Source organism: Oncorhynchus kisutch, linkage group LG30 (genome assembly GCF_002021735.2).
Source record: "Oncorhynchus kisutch isolate 150728-3 linkage group LG30, Okis_V2, whole genome shotgun sequence".
Taxonomy (NCBI): Eukaryota; Metazoa; Chordata; class Actinopteri; order Salmoniformes; family Salmonidae; genus Oncorhynchus; species Oncorhynchus kisutch.
This window is the reverse complement of record NC_034203.2, coordinates 22,190,159-22,211,740: the sequence shown is the minus strand read 5'-3', so window position 1 is coordinate 22,211,740 and position 21,582 is coordinate 22,190,159. Positions and strand designations below refer to the sequence as shown.

The window sequence follows — 21,582 nt, the reverse complement described above, 5'->3', positions numbered from 1 at the left end:
GGAAGAGTATTGGCGGCTCCAAATTTCTTCCATTTAAGAATGATGGAGGCCACTGTGTTCTTTGGGACATTCAATGCTGCAAACATTTTTTGGTACCCTTCCCCAGATCTGTGCCTGGACACAATCCTGTCTCGGAGCTCTACAGAGAATTCCTTCGACTTCATGGTTTGGTTTTTGCTCTGACATGCACTGTCAACTGTGGGACCTTATATTGACAGGTATGTGCCTTTCTAAATCATGTCCAATCAACTGAATTTACCACAGGTGGACTCCAATCAGCTTGTAGAAAATCTCAGTGGTGATCGATGGGAACAGGATGCACCTGAGCTCAATTTCAAGTCTCATAGCAAAAGGTCTGAATACTTATGTAAATGAGGTATTTATTTTTTATTTTTCATACATTTGCAAAAATTTCTTAAAATACCTCTTTTTGCTTTGTCATTGTAGGGTATTATGAGTAGGATTTTTAAAAAATGTAATCCATTTTAGAATAAAGCTGTAATGTAACAAAATGTGGAAAAGGTTTTCAGTGAATTTATATAAATCAGGAAGCTCATCTGCATTTCCTGCAGTGAAGGAAAATTCTCAGCAACAAAATATCAAATGAAGTACATCTGTACTTAAAACAATGTATAAACAACGTTTTGCATTACAAAAGGACTTGCATTATGTTTTGTGATTGATAAAGAATTCGATATTAACAAAAACATGTATGTTATTTAACTATTTATCATTTTAGTGTGTGTTTCATGGTTGCAAAGGCAAGGGCAAGGAACGCAAATGCCACAACAATTCAAAAACGACCTGCCTACAATTCAGTCCAAAACTGTGAGATGAAGATGGTTTGATCATACACCTGATTCTCCCATGTGTTGAGGCCATGGATGGTATCAAAATCTAAAACGACATATTTTAATGTATACTCTTGTTTGACACTACATTAGTGTAACGCTGTCAAACGTTTTGGACTGAGTCACCAATTTGTTACTTTTTATTGTATCTAATGTCCCCATCTTGTGGCTACTTTGTGCACTGGTTTTATGAGCGTTTAGAAATCATCATGAAACCCTCTAGTGTCCTCTTGTGGTTTTTCCTGAAGAGATTTCATGGTGAGGAAAAACTCTTGGTCCTACTTATGACAATTCTGGGGAATAGGACGCAGGATGCCAGAACTCTGTTCCAGAACAACGTGAGATGTATTTGATTTCTCCACACACAGCCTGAAGTGTTACGCCGAACAAAAATATAAACGCAACATGCAACAATTTCAACAAATGAACTCAGCAGAACTCAGAGTTTTCAGTTCATATGAGGAAATCAGTCAATTGAAATAAATTCATTGGGCCCTAATCTATGGATTTCACATGACTGGATACGCATATGATATGCATACTGTATGTTGGTCACAGATACCAAAACAAAAGTAGGGGCATAGATCAGAAAACCAGTTAGTATTTGGTGAAACCACTATTTGCCTCATGCAGCACGACACATAAAGTTGATCAGGCTGTTGGTTGTGGCCTGTAGAATTTGTGGCCTGTAGAATTTGTGGCCTGTAGAATTTGTGGCCTGTAGAATTTGTGGCCTGTTTCGCAAGTTGCTGGATATTGGCTGGAACTGGAACTCGCTGTTGTACACGTCGACCCACAGCATCCCAAACCGCAGCTTATGCCTGCTCTTACCATAACCCTCCCTGTTGTACATGTCGACCCACAGCATCCCAAACCGCAGCTTATGCCTGCTCTTACCATAACCCTCCCTGTTGTACACGTCGACCCACAGCATCCCAAACCGCAGCTTATGCCTGCTCTTACCATAACCCTCCCTGTTGTACACGTCGACCCACAGCATCCCAAACCGCAGCTTATGCCTGCTCTTACCATAACCCTCCCTGTTGTACACGTCGACCCACAGCATCCCAAACCGCAGCTTATGCCTGCTCTTACCATAACCCTCCCTGTTGTACACGTCGACCCACAGCATCCCAAACCGCAGCTTATGCCTGCTCTTACCATAACCCTCCCTGTTGTACACGTCGACCCACAGCATCCCAAACCGCAGCTTATGCCTGCTCTTACCATAACCCTCCCTGTTGTACACGTCGACCCACAGCATCCCAAACCGCAGCTTATGCCTGCTCTTACCATAACCCTCCCTGTTGTACACGTCGACCCACAGCATCCCAAACCGCAGCTTATGCCTGCTCTTACCATAACCCTCCCTGTTGTACACGTCGACCCACAGCATCCCAAACCGCAGCTTATGCCTGCTCTTACCATAACCCTCCCTGTTGTACACGTCGACCCACAGCATCCCAAACCGCAGCTTATGCCTGCTCTTACCATAACCCTCCCTGTTGTACACGTCGACCCACAGCATCCCAAACCGCAGCTTATGCCTGCTCTTACCATAACCCTCCCTGTTGTACACGTCGACCCACAGCATCCCAAACCGCAGCTTATGCCTGCTCTTACCATAACCCTCCCTGTTGTACACGTCGACCCACAGCATCCCAAACCGCAGCTTATGCCTGCTCTTACCATAACCCTCCCTGTTGTACACGTCGACCCACAGCATCCCAAACCGCAGCTTATGCCTGCTCTTACCATAACCCTCCCTGTTGTACACGTCGACCCACAGCATCCCAAACCGCAGCTTATGCCTGCTCTTACCATAACCCTCCCTGTTGTACACGTCGACCCACAGCATCCCAAACCGCAGCTTATGCCTGCTCTTACCATAACCCTCCCTGTTGACATCAGCAAACTGCTGGCCCATACGACGCCACACACACTGCCATTTGCCCGGTACAGCTGAAGTTGTGAAAAGCACACTTCTCCCGCATTCCAGTGACCATCGAAGGTAAGCATTTTACCACTGAAGTTGGTTGTGATGCCGAACTGCAGTCAGGTCAAGACCCTGGGTAGGATGACATTGAAGCAGAAGAGCTTCCCAGAGACAACTTATGACAGTTTGTGCAGAAATTCTTAGATTTCGTCAGCTGTCCGGGTGGCTGGTCTCACACAATCCCGCAGTTGGGCCAGAAGTGGAGTTCCTGGGCTGGCGTGGTTACACATGGTCTGTACATGTGAGGCCGGTTGGATGTACTGCCAAGTCCTCTAAAATGACATTGGAGGCGGCTTATGATAAGTGAAACGCTCATTACGGAAATGGCCAGATGACCCGGATGCTACGCTACAGGGCCATTTTGCTAGCACAGACTGGAATAAGTTCAGGGATTCATCCAATGGCATTGAGGAGTATACCACCTCATTCATTGGCTTTATCAATAAGTGCATCGACGACGTCATCCCAACAGTGACCGTGCGTACATATCCCAACCAGAAGCCATGGATTACAGGCAACATCCGCATTGAGCTAAAGACTATAGCTGTCGATTTCAAGGAGCGGGACACAAATCCGCACGCTTATAAGAAATCCCGCTTTGCCCTCAGACGAACCATCAAACAAGCAAAGTGTCAATACAGGATTAAGATTGAATCCTACTACACCGGCTCTGATGCTCGGCGGATGTGGCAGAGCTTGACAACTATTACGGACTACAAAGGGAAACCCAGATGCGAGCTGCCCAGTGACACGAGCCTACCAGATGAGCTAAATTCCTTTTATGCTCGCTTCGACTCAAGCAACACTGAAGCATGCATGAGAACACCAGCTATTCTGTATTACTGTGTGATAACGCTCTCGGTAGCCAATGTGAATTAGACCTTTAAACAGGTCAACATTCACAAAGCCGCAAGGCCAGATGGATTACCAGGACATGTACTCAAAGCATGCGCGGACCAAGTGGAAAGTGTCTTCACTGATATTTTCAACCTCTCCCTGACCGAGTCTGTAGTACCTACATGTAGCAAGCAGACCACCATAGTCCCTTTGCCCAAGGAAGCGAAGGTAACCTGTCTAAATGACTACCGCCCCGTAGCACTCATGTCGGTAGCCATGCTTTGAATGGCTGGTCATGGCTCACATCAACAGCATCCTCCCAGAAACCCTAGACCCACTCCAATTTGCATATTACCCCAACAGATCCACAGATGACACAATCTAAATCGCACTCCACACTGCCCTTTCCCACCTGGACAAAAGGAACACCTATGTGAGAATGCTGTTCATTGACTACAGCTCAGCGTTCAACACCATAGTTCCCACAAAGCTCATGACTAAGCTAAGGACCCTGGGACTAATCACCTACCTCTGCAACTGGATCCTGGACTTCCTGACGGGCCGCCCCCAGGTGGTAAGGGCAGGCAACAACACGTCTGCCACGCTGATCCTCAACACTGGGGCCCCTCAGGGGTATGTACTTAGTCCTCTCCTGTACTCCCTGTTCACCCACGACTGCGTGGCCAAACATGAATCCAACACCATCATTAAGTTTGCCGACGACACAACAGTGGTAGGCCTGAACACTGACAACGATGAGACAGCCTATAGCGAGGAGGTCAGAGACCTGGCAGTGTGGTGCCAGGACAACAACCTCTCCATCAATGTGAGCAAGACAAAGGAGCTGATTGTGGACTACAGGAAAATGTTGGCTGAACTGGCCCCCATTAAAAGGGGCTGTATCTGAGCAGGTCGAGAGTTTCACGTTGCTTGATGTCCACATCACCACCGAATGGTCCAAACACACCAAGACAGTGGTTAAGAGGGCATGACAACATCTTTCCCCCTCAGGAGACTGAAAAGATTTGGCATGGGTCTCCAGACCACCAAAACCTTCTACAGCTGCACAATCGAGAGCATCCTGAACGGTTGCATCACCGCCTGGTATGGCAACTTCTTGGCATCTGACCGTAAGGCGCAACAGAGGGTAGTCAGAGGGTAAGGCCCAGTACATCACTGGGGCCAAGCTTCCTGCCTCCAGGACCTACAGTTTATAATAGGCGGTGTCAGAGGAAAGCCCCAAAAATTGTCAGACACTCCAGTCACCCAAGTCATAGACTATTTTCTCTGCTACCGCATGGAAAATGGTACCGGAGAGCCAAGTCTAGGACCAAAGGGCTCCTTAACAACTTCTACCCCCAAGCCATAAGGCTGCTGTACAATTAATCATATGGCCACCGGACTATTTACATTGACACATTCTAGAGTGGCCTTTTATTGTCCCCAGCTGTTAAATCAGCTTCTTGATATGCCGCACCTGTCAGATGGATGGATTATCTTGGCAGAGGAGAAATGTTCACTAACAGGGATGTAAACAAATTTGTTCACAACATTTTAGAGAAATAAGCTTGTTGTGCATATGGAACATTTATTGGATCATTTATTTCAGCTCATGAAACATGGGACCAACACTTTACATGTTGCGTTTATATTTTTGTTCAGTATGTATGCACATTGTCATAATGATACAATTACACTTATGTCTTTGAATTCAGACATGTATTGTTCTTGTACCTGCTTATTGAAGTTATTGTATAGGCCAAATAACAAGCAACATATTTGTATCATAACATATTGTTTCATGTAGTAACGTTATTCTAAATGTGTTCATAATTCAATAATTCATCGATTTTAATGTATTCACCCACTCATATCTTTTGATTGATTTAGACCGATTAGCCACACACAGTGCAAGCGCTCTATTGTACTAGAGTGGAATGAAAGAACTGGCAATCTGCCCCATACCTCACAGGGAGACTATATTCCCACAATTGTCAATTTCATGGTTGATGGATTATAATTACTAGGCAGGAGACAAAAAGTGAAACATGATCTGAGCTGAGAGGGACACCTTTGGCCTCTAGGCATGCCGCTCACTGATTTGTCTGTGTGTTCTCCCCATCAGTGGTGTGATGGTATGATCTGGGTGAAATCTTGACACTTCAGACACAGGCATGCTCAGATAGTCCTGCTTGCAGAGTGTGAGAGCAGGGTCAAAAACGTAGATCGGTGTCCATAGATCGGCTTTGGATTCTCTGGTTCGCTGTAAAAATCACTCATTTGTAAAATGTAAGGGGTAGAACATGACTTGAACTACCTGACATGATGACTCCTTGCTGTCCCCAGTCCACCTGGCCATGCTGCTGCTCCAGTTTCAACTTCCACCTGACTGTGCTGCTGCTCCAGTTTCAACTGTTCTGCCTTATTATTATTCGACCATGCTGGTCATTTATGAACATTTGAACATCTTGGCCATGTTCTGTTATAATCTCCACCCGGCACAGCCAGAAGAGGACTGGCCACCCCACATAGCCTGGTTCCTCTCTAGGTTTCTTCCTAGGTATTGGCCTTTCTAGGGAGTTTTTCCTAGCCACCGTGCTTCTACACCTGCATTGCTTGCTGTTTGGGGTTTTAGGCTGGGTTTCTGTACAGCACTTTGAGATATCAGCTGATGTACGAAGGGCTATATAAATAAATTTGATTTGATTTGATTTGATTTCCAACAGATCACTGCCAATAGGAAATCCCACACAGAACCATCGTCACATAGTATATGAGCCTTGCACAGTGCTACAGAGGCATGACACTCATATGCAGTTGCTCCTATCATACACTAGATGGTGGAGTCTTTCTGCCTAAGTATGTAGAGCAGGTGAGACCATGGCTCATATCCACAAACCGTCTCAGAGTAGGAGTGCTGATATAGGATCTGTCCATATCATCTTATTTACTATGATCTAAAAGGCTAAACTGATTCTAGATCAGCTCTCCTACTCTGAGATGCTTTGTGGATACGGGCCCTGATCTGAGTGGTGGTTGTGAAGAACACTCCAAAAATATTTGTATAGTACATTTTTGGTGTTGGTGACACATTTTTGGTGTTGGTGAGAGACAGATTGATTGATTTAGCAGAGTGGCACAACTCAATGGGTGATCATGTTTTAAAATCGAAAATATATTTCAGAGAATTTGTCATACAAGTCATCGTTTAGTTTTACACAATATTTGAAAATTCATTTCAGTTTCTGATTGATTACACATAAAACCACTTGGATGAATCACACAATATAGTATTACACAAATTCAATATACAATATTCCGATCTGTTGTCTATGTTCCATTTATTACAAACCTGTCTCCTCTTGCTCTGAGCCACCCTGAGAACACAGTGTGGTGGCCTGCTGGTGGAGGTAGATAAGGTTTAGTATTCAGAGGGATTTGGGAGGCAGACTGAACAAGCTCTGCTGATCCATTGTGGAGATTGAATCAGGTGTTGGGATTTAACACAACACTTGAACATCAGTACAATCCTCCAGTGACGTCTTTAGACTGTGCGTTTCTGTATAATTGTGACACAAGTGTACTGCTTTTAACAAGTCTGTCTGGTGGCAGCTTCCTGAATGTCTTTCTTTAACAGGTTGAATAAATGGTTACTTCAATGTGCTAAAAGGATTCTGGACAATGCCTTTGATAAAGTTCCACTTTTATGTATGCTCAGTCATTGTGGTATGCTGGTGGTGTATTACAGTATTTCCACAAAATGAAAAAGGTAAAGCTAAGACCACGAAACCGCAAGGGAATTTCTACAAACAACAGACAATTATGTTCTTCATCGAAGTACCAAATAGTATTCATACATCCTCAGTTAAACCTTCATAAGCACCCTGACCACTATGCAGATGACAAGGTGAACCCTTGGGTTGGGGTCGCTTCAATTTATATTCCTGTCAATTCAGAAAGTAAACAAAATTCCAATTCCACATGTTCCTCATTGAAGATAATTGGAATTTCTTATTACATTTGTTCTTTTTTCTCCCCAATTTCATGATATCCAGTGACAATTACAATCTTGTCTCATCGCTGAAACTCCTCAGCAGGCGAAGAGAGGCGAAGGTCGAGTCATGCATCCTCCGAAACATAACATGCTTCCCCCGCAACATGACACGCCAAACCGTGCTTCTTAACACCCGCCCGCTGAACCCGGAAGCCAGCTTCACCAATGAGCCAGAGAAAACACAGTTCAACTGATGACCGAAGTGAGCCTTCCCTCCACAAGGAGTCTCTAGAGTGCAATGAGCCAAGTTAACCCCCAGGCCAATGACCCAGGCAACGCTGGGACAATTGTGCATCGCCCTATGGGACTCTAGATATTAGATATATCTAGAGTCCCATAGATATTAGATATTTTTGTCAGATGTTACTATGGTATAATTACAAGCATTTCATAAGTTTCAAAGGCTTTAATTGACAATTACATGAAGTTGATGCAAAGAGTCAATATTTGCAGTGTTGACCCTTCTTTTTCAAGACCTCTGCAATCATCCCTGCAATGCTGTCAATTAACTTCTGGGCCACACTGAAGGCAGCCCATTCTTGCATAATCAATGCTTGGAGTTTGTCAGAATTTGTGGATTTTTGTTTGTCCACCCGCCTCTTGAGGATTGACCACAAGTTCTCAATGGGATTAAGGTCTGGGGAGTTTCCTGGCCATGGACCCAATATATCGATATTTTGTTCCCTGAGCCACTTAGTTATCCCTTTTGCCTTATGGCAAGGTGCTCCATCATGCTGGAAACGGCATTGTTCGTCACCAAACTATTCCTGGATGGTTGGGAGAAGTTGCTCTCAGAGGATGTGTTGGTACCATTATTTTTTCATGGATGGCAACATTGTGAGTGAGCCCACTCCCTTGGCTGAGAAGCAACCCCACACATGAATGGTTTCAGGATGCTTTACTGTTGGCATGACACAGAACTGATGGTAGCACTCACCTTGTCTTCTCCGGACAAGCTTTTTTCCGGATGCCCCAAACAATCGGAAAAGGGATTCATCAGAGAAAATGACTTTACCCCAGTCAACAGCAGTCCAATCCCTGTACATTTTGCAGTTAACGAGAGAATCACTGACATTATGTCAGCTGATCCTTTTGTGGCAAGGCTGAATTGCAGTGGAAATGCTTTTTGGGTATTCAGGTAATTTGCATGGCAAAGAGGGACTTTGCAATTAATTGCAATTCATCTGATCACTCTTCATACCATTCTGGAGTAAATGCAAATTGCCATCATACAAACTGAGGCAGCAGACTTTGTGAAAATTTATATTTGCGTCATTCTCAAAACTTTTGGCCATGACTGTACTTCCTGAATTGATTGGAATTTAAATGGAATTGACCCCAACCCTGGTAGGAACCCTCAAAAAGAGGCTGTAGGTCCCTTGGGGATGTCACCTGCTGTGGGAACAAAGGGAACAATACTGCTGTGATGCATGTTTTACATCCACCTCTCTCTCTACATTCTCTAACCACACGTTCAATATTTGCCATTCTGGAAGAGACAGCCTAACGATTGAACATAGACATACCACCAACCCCCAATCCCTTTTACCATATCCCATATGCTCAGTACGTCGTGTAGTCCGTTATTTTTGATTGCCCTACTACAGCAATCTGACACAAACTCAAAGATAACGCACTGTACAGTGTAACTGTAACTAGATGTCATATATTTTTACTGACATAGCTATCTGAGACAATTTCAACATAGTGGAAGTTTATATTTTCCTCCTGCTAGGTTAGTTCACATTAGAAAAGAAAAAGTTTAAAAGAACACTTTGGGTTTTATGTTTGATGAGGGAACTTTTATATTTAGCCTCTGATTAGCTGTATAATATAATCCAATTCAATTCCCAGACGTTCAGTTGGGGTGAAAAACTGCCTTGCTCCAAAATCTGCAGGCACTCGCTGTCACTACACACCACACAGAACCCCACTAGTCATATGACTTTGCCACCAGGAAATAACCCTGATGTGAAACTTTCTTCAGGCGTCCTTTAGGGCCCAATAATTAGTCATTAGCATTGAGACAGATAGCTGAGCGTGATGATAGTCTCACTCTCATTTCCCAATCGCAGAATCTGCCATGGAATTTAATTATGCCTACATGAGGCCTAATGGAGCTTCCGTCTGAGCACATACTGAAAGTAATTAAAATGTAACTGAGACATGCTTAAAAGTTAATCACAGATATCAGGACTTCATCCTAAATGTATCATGGATAAAAAAGCAAGTCACGGAAGGTGGGTCAGATGTGGGGTGTCAGAAAGAGAATATTAAATTAGAGGAAGAAATGGTGCAGTCAACAGTGAACTTAGGCTATCCAATATCTGCACTACACCCATCCATCAAATCCTCAGGCCATATTCTCTCTGCTATGGGTATATTGTGGATTTATTCAAATGTTTCTTGTGAAAGTTGGTTATGTTGAAAGTGTAGGATCATAACATCATAATGAGGTTTTGTGAATTTACATTCTTTCCACCTCTTAACCTTATGAAATAACGTCTGAATGATTCCATGATACTGCCCCTACACAGTCACTGTGGATGCCAGAGTGGACAGCATTTGTATGCAAAGCAATGGATCCGGGTAGTCCCCTGTGGAGCCTAACTGCTCATCTCATCTGTGAAAGTGTAAGTATTTCTATTGATCAGTGAAGGGAATTAAAATACACCGCCTTGCAGTCTGCTACAGCACAGCAGCATGCGTGTCTCAGTGCAACGCAGACACCTCCTGTGCTTAGCACTTGGAAGCTGGTTCTCTCTGCAGTATTTAATGCATTGAATGTATTTAATGCAGTATCAAACAATACCTACACCCTGCAGTATCTTAGCTCAACCTACATGCAGGTTACTGTAAGAAGCAGAGGAGGAGCAGGCAATGCAAGACTGCATAGTGGCCTAAACAGTGTTGCAGAGTACTGCTGGATCCGATCAGTCAATAATGAAGTCACAACAAAACTGCTCACTGTATAAAATTCAGGCACTTCATTTATACATTGCCATTATACACTTTGGACTGTTGCTTCAGAGTGTATAAGTGCATCTACTTATACCATTTCCTTTAAAGACATGCAATCAAAAATATCCTAAGTGGAACATGAAAGCACATAGGCTACAAGAGTTAAGCGTCTGAGACTTTTAATGTGATGATCACTCCATACAGTGTTCTTTCAGCATCTCCAGGTTTCCTGTGGAGACATTGTAGGTGGTCATGGCAGGCTCCAATAGAACAACTGGCATTTGGAAGCCCCCCTGATGTGCATTTGATACAGTCAAGGATGAAATTGTTCATACTAATGGAACTGCTTTTTTTCTTCTTTTCTGGCGAAATGTTAATCATGTACAAAAGTGGTCCACTCTCTGAAATGTCAATCCAATACTTTCCATTACCCTCCATAATTAAGAACTTGTTATGGATTTTTCTTTTCCCAGCACTCAAGATATCCCAGCTAAATTCTTCTTAGTGCAGTTAGTGTAGTTCATCATTTGGTTTCCTTCTGATATCGATTCAGACCTCTCTTGTTCCCTTAGGAGACCCATCAGTCCTCCTTAGACATAAGAGACAACAGGGGGAAAAATGTGTAAAGATAGCAAAAGATAGAAAAATGTTATACATTTACTGCACCACCTGTCAGAATTGATTTGGTAAAGTCTAGGTTGCTTTCATCAACTTTCAGGAAGTTACAGTGGTGAAGAGAGAGCGAGAGACAGAGAGACAGAGAAAGAGAGACAGAGAGAGAGAGAGAGAGAGAGAGACAGTGAGAGAGAGAGAGACAGAGAGAGAGAGAGTAAACTACAACACTTTCATGATAATGAGATCAATTACGTTGCTTCATTGCATTGCATCCTTCCGTTCCTCATCGATTCCTTAGACATTTCTCTTTGAAGTTGTTGCCGCTCAGTTTCCAGAGCCATTCTGGTATTTGTCCTTGACTTCACTGAGGTATGTACATGGTAAAAGAATCCCAGGGGTTGGAATGAAAACAACATCTGGAATCCTTTGAAGGCTGTTTGAATCACATTTTTGGATTTCGTACAAAACTAAAATAATTATTTTTGTCTCCTTCTCTTTACCTCCCATCTTCTTTTGTGTCAGACATACAATAGGCTGAGAATGACAATGGACCTTTTAGTTTAGGTATTAGCAGAGAGCCACTATAATCCTGTATTAAAAGATAATTGATGTTTGTTATTTTCTGTTTATACAATGTTTAGACTAGAGCAGTCTGTGTAAACTACATACAGGCAGAACTCAAATCATAATCAAAGTTTATTGGTCGAATACACAGATTTGCAGATGTTATCGCAGGTGCAGCGAAATGCTAGTGTCTAGCTAGTAGTGTGTACAGCCTGATATCAATGAGCTCATATCAGTCAAAGGTACAGGTATCATCAATCTTTCCAGGCAATGGCCAAACAAAGCGTTAAGATTTGTATCAGATAGACAACATCCCATGTTAGAAACCTAGCCTTTGGCTATTTGTAGTCTGGTTTAGAACCATTTTACTTTACCCTTTGAAATATCTGAGGCTGCTATTGTGATGTATCTCTGAGCCTACTATTGTGATGTATCTCTGAGCCTGCTATTGTGATATATCTCTGAGCCTGCTATTGTGATGTATCTCTGAGCCTGCTATTGTGATGTATCTCTGAGCCTGCTATTGTGATGCATCCCTGATGCTGCTATCGTGATGTATCCATGAGCCTGATTTGTGATGTATTCCTGAGGCTGCTATTGTGATGCATCCCTGAGGCTGCTATTGTGATGCATCCCTGAGGCTGCTACTGTGATGCATCCCTGAGGCTGCTATTGTGATGCATCCCTGAGGCTGCTATCGTGATGTATCTCTGAGCCTGCTATTGTGATGTATCTCTGAGCCTGCTATTGTGATGCATCCCTGAGGCTGCTATTGTGATGTATCTCTGAGCCTTCTATTGTGATGTTTCTCTGAGCCTGCTATTGTGATGTATCTCTGAGCCTGCTATTGTGATGTATCTCTGAGCCTGCTATTGTGATGTATCTCTGAGCCTGCTATTGTGATGTATCTTTGAGCCTGCTATTGTGATGTATCTCTGAGCCTGCTATTGTGATATATCTCTGAGCCTGCTATTGTGATGTATCTCTGAGCCTGCTATTCAGATGTATCTCTGAGCCTGCTATTGTGATGCATCCCTGAGGCTGCTATTGTGATGCATCCCTGATGCTGCTATCGTGATGTATCCATGAGCCTGATATGTGATGTATTCCTGAGGCTGCTATTGTGATGCATCCCTGAGGCTGCTATTGTGATGCATCCCTGAGGCTGCTACTGTGATGCATCCCTGAGGCTGCTATTGTGATGCATCCCTGAGGCTGCTATCGTGATGTATCTCTGAGCCTGCTATTGTGATGTATCTCTGAGCCTGCTATTGTGATGTATCTCTGAGGCTGCTATCGTGATGTATCTCTGAGCCTGCTATTGTGATGTATCTCTGAGCCTGCTATTGTGATGTATCTCTGAGCCTGCCATTGTGATGTATCTCTGAGCCTGCCATTGTGATGTATCTCTGAGCCTGCCATTGTGATGTATCTCTGAGCCTGCTATTGTGATGTATCTCTGAGCCTGCTATTGTGATGTATCTCTGAGCCTGCTATTGTGATGTATCTCTGAGCCTGCTATTGTGATGTATCTCTGAGCCTGCTATTGTGATGTATCTCTGAGCCTTCTATTGTGATGTTACTCTGAGCCTGCTATTGTGATGTATCTCTGAGCCTGCTATTGTGATGTATCTCTGAGCCTGCTATTGTGATGTATCTCTGAGCCTGCTATTGTGATGTATCTCTGAGCCTGCTATTGTGATGTATCTCTGAGCCTGCTATTGTGATGCATCCCTGATGCTGCTATCGTGATGTATCCATGAGCCTGATTTGTGATGTATTCCTGAGGCTGCTATTGTGATGCATCCCTGAGGCTGCTATTGTGATGCATCCCTGAGGCTGCTACTGTGATGCATCCCTGAGGCTGCTATTGTGATGCATCCCTGAGGCTGCTATCGTGATGTATCTCTGAGCCTGCTATTGTGATGTATCTCTGAGCCTGCTATTGTGATGTATCTCTGAGCCTGCTATTGTGATGCATCCCTGAGGCTGCTATTGTGATGTATCTCTGAGCCTTCTATTGTGATGTTTCTCTGAGCCTGCTATTGTGATGTATCTCTGAGCCTGCTATTGTGATGTATCTCTGAGCCTGCTATTGTGATGTATCTCTGAGCCTGCTATTGTGATGTATCTTTGAGCCTGCTATTGTGATGTATCTCTGAGCCTGCTATTGTGATATATCTCTGAGCCTGCTATTGTGATGTATCTCTGAGCCTGCTATTCAGATGTATCTCTGAGCCTGCTATTGTGATGCATCCCTGAGGCTGCTATTGTGATGCATCCCTGATGCTGCTATCGTGATGTATCCATGAGCCTGATTTGTGATGTATTCCTGAGGCTGCTATTGTGATGCATCCCTGAGGCTGCTATCGTGATGCATCCCTGAGGCTGCTACTGTGATGCATCCCTGAGGCTGCTATTGTGATGCATCCCTGAGGCTGCTATCGTGATGTATCTCTGAGCCTGCTATTGTGATGTATCTCTGAGCCTGCTATTGTGATGTATCTCTGAGCCTACTATTGTGATGTATCTCTGAGCCTGCCATTGTGATGTATCTCTGAGCCTGCCATTGTGATGTATCTCTGAGCCTGCCATTGTGATGTATCTCTGAGCCTGCTATTGTGATGTATCTCTGAGCCTGCTATTGTGATGTATCTCTGAGCCTGCTATTGTGATGTATCTCTGAGCCTGCTATTGTGATGTATCTCTGAGCCTGTTATTGTGATGCATCCCTGAGGCTGCTATTGTGATGTATCTCTGAGCCTTCTATTGTGATGTTACTCTGAGCCTGCTATTGTGATGTATCTCTGAGCCTGCTATTGTGATGTATCTCTGAGCCTGCTATTGTGATGTATCTCTGAGCCTGCTATTGTGATGTATCTCTGAGCCTGTTATTGTGATGCATCCCTGAGGCTGCTATTGTGATGTATCTCTGAGCCTGCTATTGTGATGTATCTCTGAGCCTGCTATTGTGATGTATCTCTGAGCCTGCTATTGTGATGCATCCCTGATGCTGCTATCGTGATGTATCCATGAGCCTGATTTGTGATGTATTCCTGAGGCTGCTATTGTGATGCATCCCTGAGTCTGCTATTGTGATGCATCCCTGAGGCTGCTACTGTGATGCATCCCTGAGGCTGCTATTGTGATGCATCCCTGAGGCTGCTATCGTGATGTATCTCTGAGCCTGCTATTGTGATGTATCTCTGAGCCTGCTATTGTGATGTATCTCTGAGCCTGCTATTGTGATGCATCCCTGAGGCTGCTATTGTGATGTATCTCTGAGCCTTCTATTGTGATGTTTCTCTGAGCCTGCTATTGTGATGTATCTCTGAGCCTGCTATTGTGATGTATCTCTGAGCCTGCTATTGTGATGTATCTCTGAGCCTGCTATTGTGATGTATCTTTGAGCCTGCTATTGTGATGTATCTCTGAGCCTGCTATTGTGATATATCTCTGAGCCTGCTATTATGATGTATCTCTGAGCCTGCTATTCAGATGTATCTCTGAGCCTGCTATTGTGATGCATCCCTGAGGCTGCTATTGTGATGCATCCCTGATGCTGCTATCGTGATGTATCCATGAGCCTGATTTGTGATGTATTCCTGAGGCTGCTATTGTGATGCATCCCTGAGGCTGCTATTGTGATGCATCCCTGAGGCTGCTACTGTGATGCATCCCTGAGGCTGCTATCGTGATGTATCTCTGAGCCTGCTATTGTGATGTATCTCTGAGCCTGCTATTGTGATGTATCTCTGAGGCTGCTATCGTGATGTATCTCTGAGCCTGCTATTGTGATGTATCTCTGAGCCTGCTATTGTGATGTATCTCTGAGCCTGCCATTGTGATGTATCTCTGAGCCTGCCATTGTGATGTATCGCTGAGCCTGCCATTGTGATGTATCTCTGAGCCTGCTATTGTGATGTATCTCTGAGCCTGCTATTGTGATGTATCTCTGAGCCTGCTATTGTGATGTATCTCTGAGCCTGCTATTGTGATGTATCTCTGAGCCTGCTATTGTGATGTATCTCTGAGCCTGCTATTGTGATGTATCTCTGAGCCTGCTATTGTGATGTATCCCATGTGATCTCTCCATTATTGATTTTTTTTCTACATTTATTTATAATAATTTTGCAGACACTCTTATCCAGAGCAACTTACAGTAGTGAGTCCATAAATGTTCATATTTGCTCATATTGGTCCCCCACAGGAAGCTAACCCACAATCCTTGCGTTGTAAGTGCCATGCTCTACCAACTGAGCCACACAGGACTGGGGCTGGGCAGGTGCTGTCTTCTTGTCATAGCGTCAGTCTCCATCAAAGACCCCACCAGCATCCTGTCTGAACCACGTGACTTGCTCCGGTGCCTCCCTCCCTCCCTCTCTCACCTAGTGTGGAGACAAGCCGGAGAGTAATCCTTCTGATTCCTCCCCCAGATGCACCTGTGTCTGTCTGTGTTCAGGCCAAGCACCCAGGAAACCCTGCACAGTGCACTCGCTTCCATATCAAAGAGCCAATGCCCCCTCAGAGAATGCTACTCCTACCTAAGGATTCCCTGTAATCAACAATGTGCAGATAATTTGAACTATTGCCCTCGCCTAGATCTGCAATAACTTCATTGGAGAAGTTGAGCGTGAGAAATAGCACTAATATGATGCCTGAAATATTTAATTATGTGAGATAAAATTGTGCACATCCCGTATAGTACATCTTAGTGGCTCGTATACCTTTCAGCACTTCTGTACATTCTACTTTGATCATTGAAAATATGTATACAGCAGAAACATCTTGCCCACCCAGATGGTGTTTATGGTATCGATAGATGTTTTCCTCAGCCAGGGTGCCTTAGGGATGTGTGAGGATTATGCAAAGGTTTACTGCGGTGTCAAACTTGTCAAGATCATGAGGTCCATTTGTGCTTCAAACAGCCCACCCCAGGGTATTCCATATGATGGGGAAAGGAATGTGGGTGTTGATGAATGGAATTCACAGATTGAGTATGACGGTTGGAATACAAACAATCCTCAAATGAATTACCTCGCTGAAGACTGATGGCATGGCAGAGTCAACATGTAACAGCAACATATTTTCTCTGGAATGGTGGGCCAGACCCAATTATTTAATTTAGCATTTGTACATTTGAGTTATTTAGCAGACGAAACAGGAACAATTAGGGTTAAGTGCCTTGTTCAAGGGCACATTGAAGGATTTTTCACCTAGTTAGACCAGCAACCATTCAGTTACTGGCCCAACACTCCCACTAGGCTACCTGCCGCCTAGTTTCTACCACTGTATTCGGTTAGGAACACAATCATTCCTCGTAAGTGTGTCTTATTAGATCATAGAAAGCCATGATAATTATAAATGAATTATAGCTTAATATACCATATATTTTCAGGTGGTTCTGTCAGTTGTTCAACAAAATGATGGAGAAATACAACATTCCCCAAGACACAGTGACCACCTCTGTATCTCCAGAGAAAGGATAGTGTTTCCCTCTCATCCATCAATAATGATGGCCAATTATGTAGTTCATTATGTCTGATACCAGCAGTCATGTCTATCAGAGCATGGAGAATGTCTATGCCTTAGCTCCTGCACCACTGTAGCTGTCAAACGCAGCATGGGAAATTACAGCACACCGGCCCTGGTCTGTGTAGTAGAACAGCTCATCACTGTTTGATTCCCTCAACTATTTATGCAGAGGGGGATCAAACGCCATGTGACATTCTGCATTCGTTTGCGGTCTACTTTTGTAGCTATTAGCACGTCTAATCAATTTTGCACAATAGGAGGGTGTGTAGCTACAGTGTACAGCGCAGTCTGAAAGAAAATTATATTTTTCCAGCCAGACAGGATTCAGGAGCAACAGTAGCTTGTCTTATGAGAGAGAGGGAGGTAAAGTGACAGGTGCTGTAAAGCAGTATACATTTCTAAATTCCCCTAGGTAAACAAACTCAGAAACCCTGACTATTTTAAGCTTGTGGCAACAATGACAAGTTCTGTTCAATGCAGAAGTGAATTTCTATAGGATTTATAACACCTCGCCTTTATCAAGCTAAACATTTGTTTTGGCTTTAGATTTGATTTTCTACATTAATTATTTAACAGTAGGCCTATTAAAATAATGGATACTTTTATACTGATTGGAGCTTATGAAACAGCCACTAGAGCAGTAGAATGGCAGGGAAGCTGGATCCCAAGTCCAAATGGAATTGTGCAAAGATGAAAAAGAGCAAAAGTACATTATTTCCTGCAATAATTATGTTCACTTCCTAAATGTCAGTATCTTGAATGCTAATTAAGATTAGCATTAGCATTGGTTGTTAAGTCCAAATCACACAGTCTGCTTTCATGTTTTATGGAGAGAGGGTACAGTCGATGACTGGTATCGGGGCTTCATTCTACTATCTTCATTGGGATGGATGGACATACTGAAATAAAACATAGGTATGTTTTTTACATGTAGCTACAGTATTTATCTCCTCGATATTGAATGGTAACACGCCAACATCCAATCGGTGACAACTATTACGTAGCCTACATAATGTCTCTAACTGTAACAGCTGTAACACTATTTTTAATGGCCAAATTAATACAATTGTTAATTGATGAGGGAGTATATAGCATCAGATAACTCTGAGACACAGGATGTATTTGAATATATTCACTGGGACTTACCAGGATTTCCCCTTTATCATTGGCTCTGTTGATCCGACAACTTTAAAACAAAATTGTCATAGCAGTTCATTGGGTGCGTTTCCTTTTTCCTTTGTGGGACGTAAGTAATCAAATTTGTGATGGTGGCCGCAGAGATGCTATTTACCCTCCATAGCCTTTAAACATCCTTCTCTGATAGAATGCAATTATATAGTAATGCATTATTCATCATTTCACCACCACTATGGCAACAAAATGATTATCTATGTTGGGGTCACAGTTGTTTTCAAAAAGGAATAAGTACACACACATCTCCCCTAATTACCTTGCTGTGAATAAGTGGCACAATAAGAATGTTTGCAATGCAGCATATATTGTACGTGTATTATTGTAGGAGGGTGTGGAATGGTGTTATGGACTGTATGGCTGTACTGTCATATTCAAAACTGTGACAGACGTGGGAGTCACATGTTAACATTTCAATAGGATATATAAGACAGGGTGTGAGTAAATGGACGAGCTCTGACTTGATGACCATTCTTCCTGTTTCATGTGTATCATCAGAAAGTTAAACATAGATTCATATGGTCTGTAATTCAAATGAGATTCCCCTCATCGCCGGTTATTATAAAGACATTAAGGAGCGGTTTATTGTTCCTTTATTTATGGAGCCGGGCTCTCGTGGGAATTGATCAAGTCTGAGCAGGAAACAAGACTGTTTCACAACTGGTTTATAAATCCCAGCTCCAAAATCAAAAGCTGCACACCAAAGCATTTGGATCCAATTATCATCCATAGAATTGTGTTGTTTTCCAATTAAAAGTTGATCTGCTCCTGTGATGTAGTTTTTCTTCTCGTGCACCAATTTACATTGGTTAACTTAAGAAAGAGTTGAAAGACCTTGGAAGGTTACTGTAGTACTTCAAGACTGTGGGGTCAGCAAGCATAATGATAAGAACAGGGCCCGCATTCATAAAGCGTCTCAGAGTTGGAGTGCTGATCCAGAATCAGTTTAGCCTTTTAGATCATAATGACTACAATCATACGGACAGAGAGGACGTGATCAAAGATCAGCACTCCAACTCTGAGTTGCTTTATGGAAACTGACCCAGATACTTACCACAACGGTACTAAGGAGACTCCCGTGGGACCAGACACATTATACAATATGACACAAGACTTGCACATAAATTCACTTATCTGAAATCACTGCACTTTATTCATCAATAAAAATATACACTTGGGAAAATCGTTTTTTTTATACCAACTTCATGATTTGTTTTTCTAAAAATATTTAAATAGTTTCCTCCACTCCACTTGACAGAGACCAGTGTTAAATGACAGTCAATTCCACACAAAAAAGGAACAAGTTGTACAACTCAAATAGCTTTGTATCGCTAGGTTAACCTTAAACTGGTTAGAAGAGGATGTTTTACATTAGGGGGTTATGGTCTGTTCTGTCTCAGAGAGTTCTGTCCCAAACAGTCTGGCCTGCATGTGGCCCTCCGGCTCCCAGTCCTCCAGGTCACTGTAGCTGAGTTCAGGGGGCAGGACCTGGGCCAGCCCCAGAGAGCTGACTGACCCCGTGGGTGAGTCGCAGCCCTCATACGCGTACGTCTGGAGGGAGTCATAGGGCGGTCCGCTGGTGTCCTTGTCAGCGTCTACTACTCTCTGTCTGATGACGTGGTGCATGTCCTCTGTGTCGAGCAGCACAAGGGACGGACTCTGGGGCCCGCAGGCCACCAGCCACCCCTCCTCCCCAGACCTTACCTCCCGCCGCAGCCTCCTCTGTTCTGCCCCGGCGGGGTTCCGCAGCGCTGCAATGTCAAATGCCTCCGTATCCTCCTCGCCACCGCCCTCATCATCGTATGTGACCACGTTCTCCCGGATGTCCTCCTCAGAGATGATCAACGGCTCATTCTTGCCCTTTTTGCTCCGCAGGAGGACAAATAGCACCACGATGGCTACAGTACAGGACATGTCAGAGGAGAGGGGACAAGAGCACAGCAACTTATAATATGTCATTGCACTGCACCGGTCTAAAGGTTCAAAACACACACCTGATTCTCTGATGGCAACGACCTGCAAAGTGATTTGAGAGTGGACTTGTGGCCTTCTGCTGCAAGAAACAAATCAGCCAGAGGTACTCCTTCAGCTGGTGTGAAGCCTTTCATTATTTCTACCTCTATGCAAGATAGAGCCGCCTCTCTCTCACTGTCTCTGTCTCTGTCTTTCTCTTTCTCTTTCTCCCTCCCTCTCTTTCTCTCCCCCATCTCCTCTCCTCCACGTGCCCCCTACCTCCCACCTCCTTTGACTTCTCTTGTCTCTTACCCAGCAGGATGATGATGCAAAGCAGAATTGCGATAAAGGCCCCGGTGCTCAGACCAGCTGTGGAGAGGAAGGCCGGGACTTGGCAGGTCCTCACCCTGTTGCTGCTGCTACTGCTGCTACCTCCTCTCTGGCAGACACACACTCGGAGGGTCAGGGTGGAGGTGCTGCTCAGGACGGGCTCCCCCCCGTCCCTGACAACCACAGGAAGCTGGTAGAGATCCTGCTCCGCCTGGCTGAACTGACGCCTCCGTGCCACGATGCTGGCAGTGTTGTCTGGAGTGGAATGACAAGAGGTTGAAAATACACTGGATGTATTGTATTGACAAAAAGCCACTATAAGACTTGATACAGACATGACTCCAAATGCAGAATATTTTTCCATTAAGGCTAAAGAAAAACACAAATTGAGCACATTGGGTAATATGATACATTCTATTCCACATGGAGTGTACAAAACATTAAGAACACCTGCTCTTTCCATGACATAGACTGACCAGGTGAATCCAGGTGAAAGCTATGATCCCTTATTGATGTCACTTGTTAAATTCACTTCAATCAGTGGAGATGAGGAGGAGAAGACAGGTTAAAGAATGATTTTGTAAGCCTTTTGAGACATGGATTGTGTATGTCTGCCATTCAGATGGTGAATGGGCAGACAAAAGATTGAACAGGGTATGGCAGTAGGTGCCAGGCACACTGGATTGTGTCAAGAA

The 21,582-nt window shown here is 43.8% G+C and overlaps 1 protein-coding gene across 2 annotated transcripts in view; it reads right to left on the bottom strand.

The window, feature by feature from the left end:
* Window positions 1–19,736: 19,736 nt before the first annotated feature.
* The window catches only part of LOC109875124 (cadherin-18-like), a 51,462-nt gene continuing 49,616 nt past the window's right edge, over window positions 19,737–21,582 (bottom strand). For both annotated transcript variants that reach the window (XM_020467333.2, XM_031810951.1), the window contains exons 11-12: window positions 20,870–21,142; window positions 19,737–20,502 (exon numbers count right to left, since the gene is read on the bottom strand). In XM_020467333.2, coding sequence (XP_020322922.1) covers window positions 19,976–20,502; window positions 20,870–21,142 — 800 coding nt within the window. In that variant the 3' untranslated portion in view covers window positions 19,737–19,975. The remainder of the gene's footprint in view (window positions 20,503–20,869; window positions 21,143–21,582) is intronic.